The sequence below is a fragment of the Saccostrea echinata genome, unplaced genomic scaffold (assembly GCF_033153115.1).
Source record: "Saccostrea echinata isolate AGI-Se365-2 ecotype Australia unplaced genomic scaffold, CSIRO_AGI_Sech_v1 ptg000011l, whole genome shotgun sequence".
Classification (NCBI taxonomy): domain Eukaryota; kingdom Metazoa; phylum Mollusca; class Bivalvia; order Ostreida; family Ostreidae; genus Saccostrea; species Saccostrea echinata.
Genome location: NW_026889760.1, coordinates 1,789,495 through 1,802,296, shown reverse-complemented (window position 1 = coordinate 1,802,296; position 12,802 = coordinate 1,789,495). Strand labels below are relative to the sequence as shown.

The 12,802-nt window shown below is 31.8% G+C and overlaps 1 protein-coding gene across 1 annotated transcript; it reads right to left on the bottom strand.

Moving 5' to 3' along the window:
- Positions 1-8,585: 8,585 nt before the first annotated feature.
- On the bottom strand, positions 8,586-11,509 carry LOC133184828 (uncharacterized). The gene is made up of 4 exons (XM_061319909.1): positions 11,440-11,509; positions 10,965-11,082; positions 10,417-10,522; positions 8,586-8,949 (listed from the first exon to the last, which is right to left on the bottom strand). The coding sequence occupies exons 1-4, from the start codon at positions 11,507-11,509 to the stop codon at positions 8,635-8,637; spliced, it is 609 nt and encodes a 202-aa protein (XP_061175893.1). The 3' UTR covers positions 8,586-8,634.
- Between the last annotated feature and the right edge of the window lie 1,293 nt (positions 11,510-12,802).

The following is a 12,802-nucleotide window of genomic DNA, read 5'->3' as shown; positions in this document are numbered from 1 at the left end:
TTTGGAAAATAGAAGAGATATATGTCGATTGGATTTAACCCTTTAGCTAAAATGTCCACACCCTATTTGAAATTCCATAGAAATCCTTCGCTAAAATGCCAAAAGCTTTTCCGCTTAAAATCTCCCCAAGTTAAAGCATCCTGTAAATTCGATAAAATTCCCAACGCCGCACCCAGAAAGGTGATGGTGAGATTTTTTTTATTCTGATTAGTTTAAAACCCTGCATACAAAATCATGTACTATTTACTTTAATTAAAATCTGAAATAAATTTATTTATTGATTTTTTTTTCTTTTTTGAAATTTATTTATTTGTTATGTTTGAAAACTGAAAACATTTCCCTTTAAAGGTGCTTAGACACAGATTTGAACTTATTATTTTCTCAAATTCTCTGTATCATATCACGACTTATATATTGCACTAGCATTTCACACGAAAATATAATTAAAAACTTATTTTATCTGGAAATTATTGGAACTACGAATTCCGGGACGCGTTTGATTAACACATCTTTGCACTTACACAAATTTTAACTTTATCCTTAATATTTAAGAAAAGAAGCGATTTTGTTATGTATTAATGAAAAATATTACATCTATAATCCCTAAAATTCAGAGTAGAAACGTTCGAAAGCAAAACCCACTCACAGTATTTTAAGTCCGTGCTCAGTGGTGTGTGCAGAGTTTAACAATTGAACACACCCGTGAAACATAAACTGTTTTTGTGAACAGGGCACTAGCTCTGTTATTGTTAATGTTAACGATTCACCGGGTGTGTTCAATTGTTAAACTCTGCATACACCACTGAGCACGGACTTACAATACTGTGAGTGGGTTTTGCTTTCGAACATTTCTACTCTGAATTTTCTGGGTTATAGTTTTAATATATTTCATTAATACACAATAAGATTGCCACTTTTCTTAAGTATTTAGAATAAAATCAAAATATGTGAAAGCGCAAGGATGTGTCATTCCAACGCGCCCAGAAATTCAAAGTTTTAATAACTTTCGAGATGAAATAAGATTTTTATTATATTTTAGTATGAAATGCTATTGCAACATATGAATCATGAAATTATAAAATTTGAGAAAATATTTACTTAAAATCTGTGTCCAAGCACCTTAAAGAAATTATTTTATTTTTCTTTGCCTGATGAAAAAAAAAATCAGATTTACGATCTTCGTAAATCTGATTTTTAATGATATTAATTATTCTACAAATCACTTTACGAATTCATGACCTCTTAGATAATGTAATACTTTTTTTTCATAATTGTGATACAAATGAGACAGACAGAGGTCGCAGTATGAACGGCGGTAGTAAATAAGCCATTTTAAATCAAAGTACTGATGGGAGTTGATTTTACAAACGGTTCCAATAAAATTCAAATTATGTAACCCTGTTCACAACTTTTCAAATTATTATTGTTATTATTTGAGAAGAAAATGACTAAGAGGACGTCACGATTCTACTGAGTTAAAGAGATAAGGTTTGTTCTAATTTGTCCATAACATAGGAATGATATGCAAAATCATGTCCGATTTCTCCGTTGCTGCAATTTTTTTTCAGTAATTTCACATTTTTCCTGACCAAAAGTTCGTTTAAAAGCGCTGTAGCAACTTAGCTTTTCTTCAGAATTTGATACAAGTTGTGAATTTCATTTCATTATGCAATATTTAGCTAAACAATTTTTAAGTGTACGTTTGAATTTACATGTAGAGAATAGTGTACGTTTTGCTAATTTATAATTTGCATAGTGGCCAAATTGTTCTCAATACGGCAGATTTCTGTTCATTGCATTATATATAAATATAATATAAATATAAATATAGATTAAAAAATAAAAGTTTGGAATAATTTCTTCCTCATTTGGTTCTAAATTCAAATGTGTCCCGGATTGGAATGCATTTGTTTTTTTAACAAAATGACTAAAAGTTGATGGTTCCTTCTGAGTTTGAAAATTTGAACGAAGCTTCATTACAATGATACAGAAAAATGTGGTAAAGGAGCCTGGAAGGTCTTTATCAAGTAAATTTAGAAAGATTTACCATTTTCTGGCAGATTTCGTTCTCATCTTAGATGAAGTTATGGAACTTGTACTTTCAGTTTCCAAGATAATAGTTTTCTTTTTTAAAAATTGAAAATCACATTGGAGATAGAATTTAGAAAAAGTGAACGCCATTCTCTGGGGGAAAAATGCTATTGTTTTTACCTGGGGAAATACTAGTAAAAAACTTTATTGACATAACGGTGAGATATCATGAATAAAGTGGACGGCATTTCTCCATATGATGTAATGATTGAAGTTAAATCACGAATACTATCTATATTTTCAATTGGTGACGAGAAAATTAATAGAGCTATATCAGGAAGGAAGAATTTCTCAAATAGTGGCTTTGATTCACAATATGCATCTTGTAAAAGTGGAAAAGACTGACCTAGATTCGTAGGCCCATATCAATGTTATCATCGATAGTATAACGTCAAAGTGTAGGGGAAATCTACCCAATTTAGATAGTACAGCAAAAAAAGATTTCAGCGCACCAAGTATTGATTTACATTTCAGATGAAGTGTGTCAGAGATTAAGTTGGAGTATATGCTGTCAATAGTTTTAATATGAATGCTATTTATTAATTAATTGTATTAAAATTCAAAAATTTAAGATGCATACAATAAAATGGGTTTTAATAGTGTTAAGAAAAAAAATGTGAATAATTTATTTTTTTCACATATCTGGATCCATTGAAATTATTTTTACCTGTTTTAAAGAAATGATTTTAATGCTTTTTGATAAAGTCCTTCTGAGCAAATGAGAAAGAGCCAGAGGATCGAATGAAATGTTACAGCTAGGTATTTACATGTATTCAGACACACTATATGATGTAACAGTGTATTTAAAATTAAAATAGACTTCGTTTGTTTATGAAAAAATAATTAAGCCTTATTGTCTGGCATAATTCTTTTTTAATGTATCCTTTCATAAATTTGGGACTGATTTTGCTAAACCTTTGATCAAGATTCAAGCGAGATAAAATGTCATTACAGGTATATTTAAACCACAAAGCGACATATTTGGTCTTTTGTTTGTTCCAAACATTTGTTATAGTACAAATTACACGCAAAAAATACTCAAAGTGCCCCCAATTTGCAAAAATCTGGATCCAATCTTAATCCTGCTATTTCAACAGTCAACTAATTATCGAGACAATCTCATGTACAACATTCCGAAGAAAAAAAATAATAAAAGCATTCAGCAAGTTCATAAATAACGCATCTAGAAAATTCAATCCTGTGTATTAGTGTGCATACTATTATTAAAAATCATTCTGGACAGAAAAGTAAAAGGCTGCTTAATCAGAAGTTAAGTTTGTCCATGCAGTAGGTCACTTCTTCTGTAGTGGGGAGCTCTGATTTGCGGCTTTAGAACTTTACACATATAGGAGATAAACGCCCGCTGTGATAATCAGTCACGCGCATACAACAGTTAGACGATGCATTTACATCAATATTGTCTGTTTCAATTTGAAAAAAAACTTCTCTGTATACCATCATGCATTTAAATATATACATGTACATGTATCTCATTATTAATTCCGCTTTTATTGTCTCCATGCAAGTTTGTCGAACGAAAGCTTCCAGGGTTTATTTTGCAAGTACAATATGAACAATTCTTTAGCAGATCTCTGTGCACTCTGTGGTCTGTTTTGGTTTCTTCGAGATATTTCCTCGAGAGAGCGCAGCCCTCAAAGAACTCTTTTTATTACTGATCCCATGTCATTATATTGCGCTTATCAGAGGCTGAACCAGATTACTGAAACTTGCCACACCGTGGCCGAGTGTGGGAAAAATACACAGCAAATACTATTACAGAAAGTTAGTCGTAGCATCATTTAAAGTTGAAATGTTTTCAATGTAAAATGAAATAGAAAAATTTTTCTTGATCAATAATGTGTTCGGAATGTATCTCATTAAATTTTTCAAGCATTTTCAAGTATTATTTCTTGTCAGCGGCGATAACTTTCCATTGATGATTTTTCTCTCAGAGAAGTCATTAGTAAAAACACCGTTTGGTCTGGGTAAGTGCATGGGAGAGTTGATAATAAAATCAACTCCCAAACATCGTCCATAAATCATCCATCATCATCATTATCCATAAATAAAACACTGACTATTGATATATCTTTGTTTTGGGCGCTCAACAAACGCTAGAATACAGTTTGTATAGGGACAGAATCATATTCTGGGGGCATATAAAACTAATAATTTATAGAAATTTTGCCGAAATATTAAATACATACAATATGGTTTCACACTTACTAACTAAAAAACTGTAAAGCAGGAAATTAGCTCGCGGAGTTAATATTCAGGGAAATGAATATTCCGCAAATTTAACAAACATTGAAACGTTTCTTCAAAAGTTGAAAAGGATAAATTTAAATATGTGTTAACTTTATATGTGCTTCCTTGCAAACATAAAAGCAGTAATTAATATAGCGGAGATGTAGACTGTCTTCCTAATTACGCGGCTGTACGAATCATCATTAACACGTATAGTAGCTGTTAATGTTTTAAAGCTTACCCAGTAAACGTTTATAACTAACGTTAATTCTGCCATCCCGTAAGTCTTGTGATCCGCTCACAACTTATCTGACAAAACAATGCTTGGCATCACTACTTCCTATTATAACATCAATAATAAATTAACGCATCTCTCTCAGAATATGCAGTTCCTTCTAGCTTCAAGGAGGCAGTAATTGCTCGAGAAACCAGGATTAGATAAATAAATCCTTTCAAACTACAGACCTGTCAGCAAACTGTCTTTCTTCTCTGAAATACTTAAAAAGGTAGTTGCTAAGAGACTAGACAACCATCTAAACTTAAATTGCCATTGTGTCACAATGCAGACAGCGTACAGAAAACAACATTCTCCAGAAACTACACTGTACTTTCCTCAAAGTGCATAATGACATTACGCAGGCATTAGATAGTGGGTCATCTGTTGTCCTTGTGCTCCTCGACCTGTCAGCTGCATTTGAAGTCATTGACCATCGTATCTTATTGGATAGGCTCAATGCAGCTTATGGAACAACATGTGGAGCCTTACAGTGAATTCAATCTTACTTAGAAAATCGACGTCAATCTGTGTCAATTAACTCACTCAAATCCACCTAGCGAGTTCTTCCATTTGGCGTCCCTCAAGGGTTTGTTCTTGGACCTAAACTCTACTGTTTGTTTTCCAAAACCGATTTGAGCCATCTGTCGACAACATGGAATGTACTACCACTGTTATGCAGAGGACTCGCAAATTTACCTCGTTACAAGACCAATGGAAGGCTGGAATAACCATTTTACTCGTGTAAATACATGTTTATGAAAATAAATGTATACCAAAACATATTTTTCTGTATTTATCAGATTTTTTAAATGAACAAACTAGTTGTATGCGTAGTTGTCAGATGCTTTATATATGGATATGTTTTACTAAAAAGAAATGTACGAGCATGGATGGGTAGTCATTTAGTCAATTCAAGTTTTATATTCAAATCTTTTTTTTTTTTTCAGAAGAAAATAAAAAAATGTCCAAGTGTAATACAGGTGAATTTCTAATGGATTAAGGATACTGTGATCTTTCCATATTTCAAACAGTACAAATTTCATTTGAAGGAAGACTGTAATTTAACTTTGCAAGTGTTAAAAAACAGTTTTTCGGTAACATTAATAATGGATTTAAATTTATTTAACTGTAATTAAGAAATACGTTTGTTTATTCTGATGTAAAATTGATTTTTAAATGTTTTAAAAACGATTTTTAGAAATGTTTTCAAAACATTTCAGTAAATGCTTTTTTGGAAAAAAAACGTAATAACGTTTAAAAAAAAAACACACAAAATAACGCTATAACAACGTTTTAAGAATGTTTTCATAATATTCTCACAACGTTTTTATAACTTTTTAATAACGTTGTTTAGCTAACTGGGTGTGGCCCGCCCTACACTATCCGATTATGCCTCCATATAAATATGACTAATCATGGCTTTGCTGTTCTTGAGAAGAAGATTTTTTAAAGATTTTCCTTTATATTCCTGTGTGAAAAGAAGATTGCCATTTATTTTTCAATAATTCATAATCATCTCCCCTTGAAAGAGAGCGTGACCCTTCATTTGAACAAACTTTAATCCCCTACAACAAAGGTGGCTTTGTGACAATTATGATTGAAACTGGCCCAGTGGTTCTTGTGAAGAAGTCCAACATGTGAAGAGTTTACACGACAGTCGATGGGATGACAGTGATTACAATATTTATTGAACAAGAATCTTTGATATTTGCTAAAACATTTAAAATTTTCATTCTGCATATACATATTGAAATCAAAGACACTGTTTTGAATAAGAATCTATTTGATTCTCGAATAAATTTCTGGACACTACAGAAAAAATTGGAATATTTACATCGGTAGACAAAGATTCGTTTCCACACAATAAAAAATGAGTATTTATTATATTTTGCTGGTCAAGTTGAAGAATAGTGTTTATTAAGTCATTTCTTGGACGTTCATATTTCTTGCATACAAAGAAAAAATGATAAATGTCTTCAGTTTGGCCGCAAGTACATTTGGGGGAAGATACAAGTCGTTTCGTTCATAGAATAAATATTAAACACGTCACTCAAACTGTGGATTTTAAGTAGTCAGTCTACAAATTATATAAACATCACTTACAACGGATGGTTTCGGTTGATGAAAACATCAAAATCTAATTATGAAAAGAATGACTACTCTTTTGCAATTTCTGTTTTTTATTATGGTGAGATACTGGAATGAAAAACAAAACCTGAAGAGAAAGATTATTTATATATAAAATTAATGTTTTAGGGTGTCAATAGAATCAAAATATCTGCGGAAGACAATTCAACGTTACCAGTAAATCTTTAAAAAGTTTGAAAATATTTTGATCATGTTTAAAGTATGCGTGTGTTCAAAGATCATTTTTTTTTTAAATTGTGACTTAACACAAACTTAATGTACTGTTATAATTAGCAAATGAGATGGTGAAGCCATCAAAAAATTTAAAAAGCTGAATGTAACACTCTGCCATAAATTCTTAAAACTTGTTGCTTGAACCACCAAAATATCTAAAGCCTAAACGAAACATGATGTCAATGTACATGTATACATTACAGTCAAGAAGTTGGCTGGTATATATGAAGAAAAATACTTTCAGAAAATGGATGATGCCTTTAATAAATCCTTTTAAAACATTTAAAACGTTTGAAAACATTAGAATTAAATAAAAAAAATCAAAACAGAAATGATTTACATTTAGAGAAATAGAATAATGATAAGCTATTCATTGATTATTGTGACTAAAAATGAAAAGGTAAAAGAAATCTCTGACAAGATTGTTGCTCTATTGGTTTGTACTTATAACAAGAAAGAGATAGAAAAGCAGCAAATAGACTTGAAATTGCCTAGCTTTGGCAAGATCGATGAAATCATCGAAATCAAAAACCGATACAAATTATTATGTTTATAATCCACATGTGTATTATTCAAATGATTATTTGAATAGTATTATATCAGACAAAAATTGAAGGAGGATCGAGTAGCATTTTGGAAAGTTGTTAATGGACATGCGGAGAGACAAACAGCTAGACCTATGACAGAACCTTACTAATGCATAAGCTCTTCTTGTCTCTGACCAACAGAGCTACATGTATACACATGCATACAACTTGCTATGATTCGACAATATTAATTAATGACATATTTTTTGAAAATTGTAGCAATGATTCATAAGGTTAAAAGAAAATCGATTATCATCCATTTTTCTGATTACTTAAACATCCATTTCAAATAATATTCATTTCCAACAAAGTATGATGAAAATGGACGAAACAAAAGAGAAGCTATTTGTACAATGCAGACTTGTGCATTCAATTCTGAATTAAAGGAGACAACTGGCAATATACATATATGCACATATGTTTTATAAGCATAAGCTTATAAATGTTTAATGAATACACTTGATGCCTTTTCGCACATTGATAGACGTGTTTTCTAAGCTATTCAATGTTCTTTAAGCTTCCCTGAAATCATTTTAATGGTTATTTGAGCATGAATTACTTCATATAAATGTCATTAATGAAAATATATGCAACCGTAAGTTTCAGGAAATATCTTTATATTTTACATTTTAAAAACTTTGAAACAACATAATACAATTTTGTGTTTGAATCAAACAATACGTAACATGGAGTTCATTATTTGTGCCAGCATTAAACCAAATGCAGAAAAAAAATCTCGACCACATAAATTATTTTATTGCTTACTAGTATTATTAGTTACAGGAAAATGTTGAAAATTATCTGTCCCAAACCAATCATTCACAAATTAGCTTAATCTTAGTTTGTCTTGGGGTAGGTGGTGTTTGTCCTTCCCCTAACTAAACTTTCTTGTACCTTGTGTTTTAAATTGATAATGTTGTTACAGCAGAGGAGCTAAACTGTAAAGTCATCAGAAAGCACCAAAAAGGAGGAATATAAAGACAGGAAACCCACTATCAAAATCACAAAAACCTGATTTCCAATTCAATTCAAGCCTGTTTAAATAGGTATTTATTTCACGATTCATTCATATTACTGCTTTTCAAGTGTGAAATAGTTATCAGTATTTGATTCTTCAGTACAAGCATATTCGTCATCTTGGGATAAGATAACTCTGTCATTTCTCCTCCCTGCATTTAGGTGACTGTAATCACTTTCGGTCTCAGCAAGGCGTGATGTTCCTGGAGCAACGTCATAGTGATCGTTATTTTCGGGGGTTTCCTCTTTCTCATTCAGATGATTATAAACGTAATCATTTTTCAATCGTGATTTTCCAGCTTCTTGAACGTTACTATAAGTTGGTGATTCTACTGAAGGAGCATATGGAGGAACATTGACGACTTTTCTCTAATCATAATTAAAAAAAATATGATACAGTGTACATGTGTGTAAAAAATGTATAGAAATGCTTAGGTTTAAAAACAATGCACTTGCATTTGACCAAAATAATAATAATAATAATAATAATAATAATAACATTACAAGCCTGTATCCAAACACTAGAGGAATTACAATTTTTTAAGGGCATATCATTTTTTAAATTTCAGAACGGTGGAATTCTCATTTGTTCTTTGCAATCTTTAACTATGAGTACGTTTGGGTACATTTGGTTTCTGATAGAATTTCAAATTAGATAGATTATTATATAATGCAATATATGACCCTGAAGACAAACTAAAGTTCTCATTTCTCTTGAATTACAAATAAACCTCCATCAAAATTTGTATAAATCAAGCAGCTCTGCTATAATCCTGATTATTCCATAAAATTACGGGATATATGGGAGAAAACGTGAAGATGTGAGTTTCGACGTTGTTTGTTAATCAATAAATCAAAATAGGTTGTGTAATGTCTGAGACCTGACACGTATTTTATTCGCATGTGAGTTAAGGCTAGCTATTGGCGTTTCTATGCAAATGAGCTAATAAAAACGCATGAGAGGTATATTTATTATTCAGAGAAAGTTTTGATTTATTTTCTTATGCATACTCAGTACCCACGATATGTTATATCCAGAACACATTATGACGTCACTTATCTTACCTACTGGAGGTAATAAAACTCATCAACAAACCAGCTTCGGTACAAAGTATTACCCTATTTATTTTTACATAAAAATTGTATAATGCTAAGAAGAATATTCTATAGATTAATAAAACTGCTGCACAAATTCTAGGCATTTTATCATTTGATCGAACTTTGAGGAAACTTATACCGGACTGTACATTTTTACCCTTATTCAACTTAAAACTTTACTAATAGAAATTATACAACTGGTCTATTGATATTTGTGCAGCAATACCAGCAAACTTTGGAATATTTTGCTTCAAAATATACCTTGTTTCAGTTAAATAAAAAAGAGCATGCCCTTGCGCCGAATCATTTTGTTGATGTCCTTTATAATCTTCTGTCGTATAGAACAATGATATCATAATATGACGTCATAATGTGTACTGGCTATCTCAAATCGTGGGTATCAGGTATGTATTAGACAATAGGTTTTAACTTTCTCTGTATAATATATATACTCCTTAGGCATTTTAATTAGAGTATTTGCATAGAAATGCATATATTAGCCTTAACCCACCTGCGTTGATCATTCGTGTTTTTCAAAAAAAAAAAAAAAATTAAATAAAGGGAATTTGTTTTGAATAAAAAAAAAGGTTCAACAGGGAACGGTTACTCCTTCAAGGCACCTGATCCCACCTAAGAAATTTCCGGGGCCCCGTGTTTTATGCCCTGTTCATAGATTTGTATTGTTTGTAATTTTTTTTGATCGATCACTGATCGTTATCTTCACCTTATAGCCTCTACCTGTACTTGTCTTCCTTTGTCTTTCAACGTTTGACCCTGAATAACTTCAACAGCTGAATTTGTACTGCAACCATCATTTCCAACAAACGCTACTCCAGGTTCTTCACTATATCAAATAAATAGAAAGATACTTGTAAATAAACTGAAGTTCATCATTTCTGAAATTTTTTTTGTGTATTTTTTAATTTCGCAAAAAAACTTTTTCCATGTAAAACGATTTAACTAAAAAATGTATCCTAATTTGTAAGAAAAATCTTCATTTTAAACATGATATGGCTTCTTGCAAATGACTCCAACAGTAGAAACTGTTGTTTAAGTAAAAAGCATTTATATCTTGTTGAAAAGAGATTGTTAATAGATTGATTGTTTGTTTTCCACACAGATATAATTATATGTAAGTGAAAATTAACATTGTATCTATCTGGTCACCATTTGACTACGATGATGTCAAGATTTTGTATTTTGCTTTTCCTCGACTAAAACTCGGAATTTGATATCTGAGTTGTCTCACTAATGTTTATATCTCCTTGAATTGGTAATATTATTACCGTTTTCTCATATCAGAGCTGTATCGTCTGTAAAGGATATAAACTACAAGTACAGTGAACAATACTCCAAGAATGAATCCACCAAAAGTAGCTCCTAAGGTCACCCCAATGCCGTTGCCTGCTTCACATAATGAAATATGTACGAAAGTTTTATATTAATAAGTAGTATATATTTCGAAGGGTTTATGACATATACCAAAATAATTATACTGTCCCTATATACCTCTATAACGTAAGAAAATATTGAACACAAACCCATTCGTGTGTTATCAGACAGGATGATTCTTACTTGATTTTAGAAGTAAATCTCTTTGCATGAATTCAATCTTCTCCACTGTCGTAATAATATGAAAATTTGAATTACTATTCTTATATATTTTTTTTTATTTTAAATCGCAGTTACTGTAGAAAACCATTTCAGCCAACTTTAGATTTGAAATGTTAAAACATAACCAAGATAACATCATGTACAAACCTTGTTGACAATATGTTGAATTAACAGCAGTATATCCATACCGACACACACAGGTCCCGTTGTCACACATTGAGTTTTGTACAGAAGAACACTGCTCATGTATCTCACATGTATGGTTTAATGTCGAATCACCTGATTTGTATGATACCGGTTATATTGTATGTGTTTTTATATTATAATTATAATAACCCCCCTCCCCTCCCCACACACACAATGAGGAAATAAAACATCTCTGCGAAAGAATGTCATTCTAAACAATTACTCCTCTCCAAATTAACAATATGGGCGAACTGCACTGTCTAATTGCATACGAAATCCCAGAAGGCTCTTTCGAGTTTCGAAATTCGGAATATGAGATTCGAATTTCGAGATTCAAGATCTTAATTAACCAATAATTTTATTAAATTACAATGCAAGTGTTTTAAATAAAACAAAACAAAAAAATGTTGGGGTTTTAAATATCCGTACCTCAAACACTGATATCTCGATTACCATGCATGTATGTCGAAGTGATTTTAAGTCCAAACCATTTATTCCCTTAGTATTTTACCCCCGGCATCTCCATTCCTCGGATATTTCGAAGTTCCGATCTAGTTCGAGATAACGAGGTTTATCTCATACGTGTGGTGGATACTACCCAAAAGACAAATCAATGCTTTATCCCCGGGATGCTTTCAATAGTACTTCCGGTTTTGACACAATCCCTCGATTCAAGATTTAAATTTATCGAAGCTCTTTTTGTGGAACTTCTTGCATTATCCTACGAATGCTAATGAGTAAATATGTTCGTTAAAAACAGAAAAAGACTCGTTTTACCTCAATGAAATGTTTTTTTACTGGTTAATTTATTCGGTAACGGATGCTAACCCCCCCCCCCCCCAACCTTTCAATCGTTCTCATAGGAAACGGTAGGGCAAGCAGTGAAGTTGTTCATGCAAAATTCCTTTGACAATGCAGGAAACTCTAGCAACTTTCAGAAATGTTTTCTAACATTATACTATTAATATAACTTACCATGGTTTCACAAATAGACTAGCACTGTCGCCGTACACAGAATGATTTCAGAGTATAGGATTTATAATTCCTTAGTCCTTACAACACTGTACAACTTCTAGTCCAAAGTTGGTATAAAGCGAATCTCCTACAGATTGTCACATGTTTTAAAAGACGCAGCAGATATCATTCCAAGATTTCATATTTTGTATAGACTACTGTGACAGAGATCGGGCTCGGGATGTCTTTATGCATTACGTCAGCCAATCTAGTTCCCGCTACGCTCCACTTATACCTCTGTCAACGTCTAAAAAGTAGTACGGAAGGCGGAGACGCGTGGTCTTTATCACAGGAAGATTAACAAGCGTAT

Bases quoted from the DNA above. Each gene is read 5' to 3' on its own strand.
- LOC133184828 (XM_061319909.1), bottom strand. From the start codon at position 11,509: ATGTGTGACAACGGGACCTGTGTGTGTCGGTATGGATATACTGCTGTT. The intron at 11,083-11,439 runs GTTTGTACATGA...TATGTGAAGCAG, and splicing joins TTCAACATATTGTCAACAAG to GCAACGGCATTGGGGTGACC. The intron at 8,950-10,416 runs GTAGAGGCTATA...AATTATGATTAG, and splicing joins ACAAAGGAAGACAAGTACAG to AGAAAAGTCGTCAATGTTCC.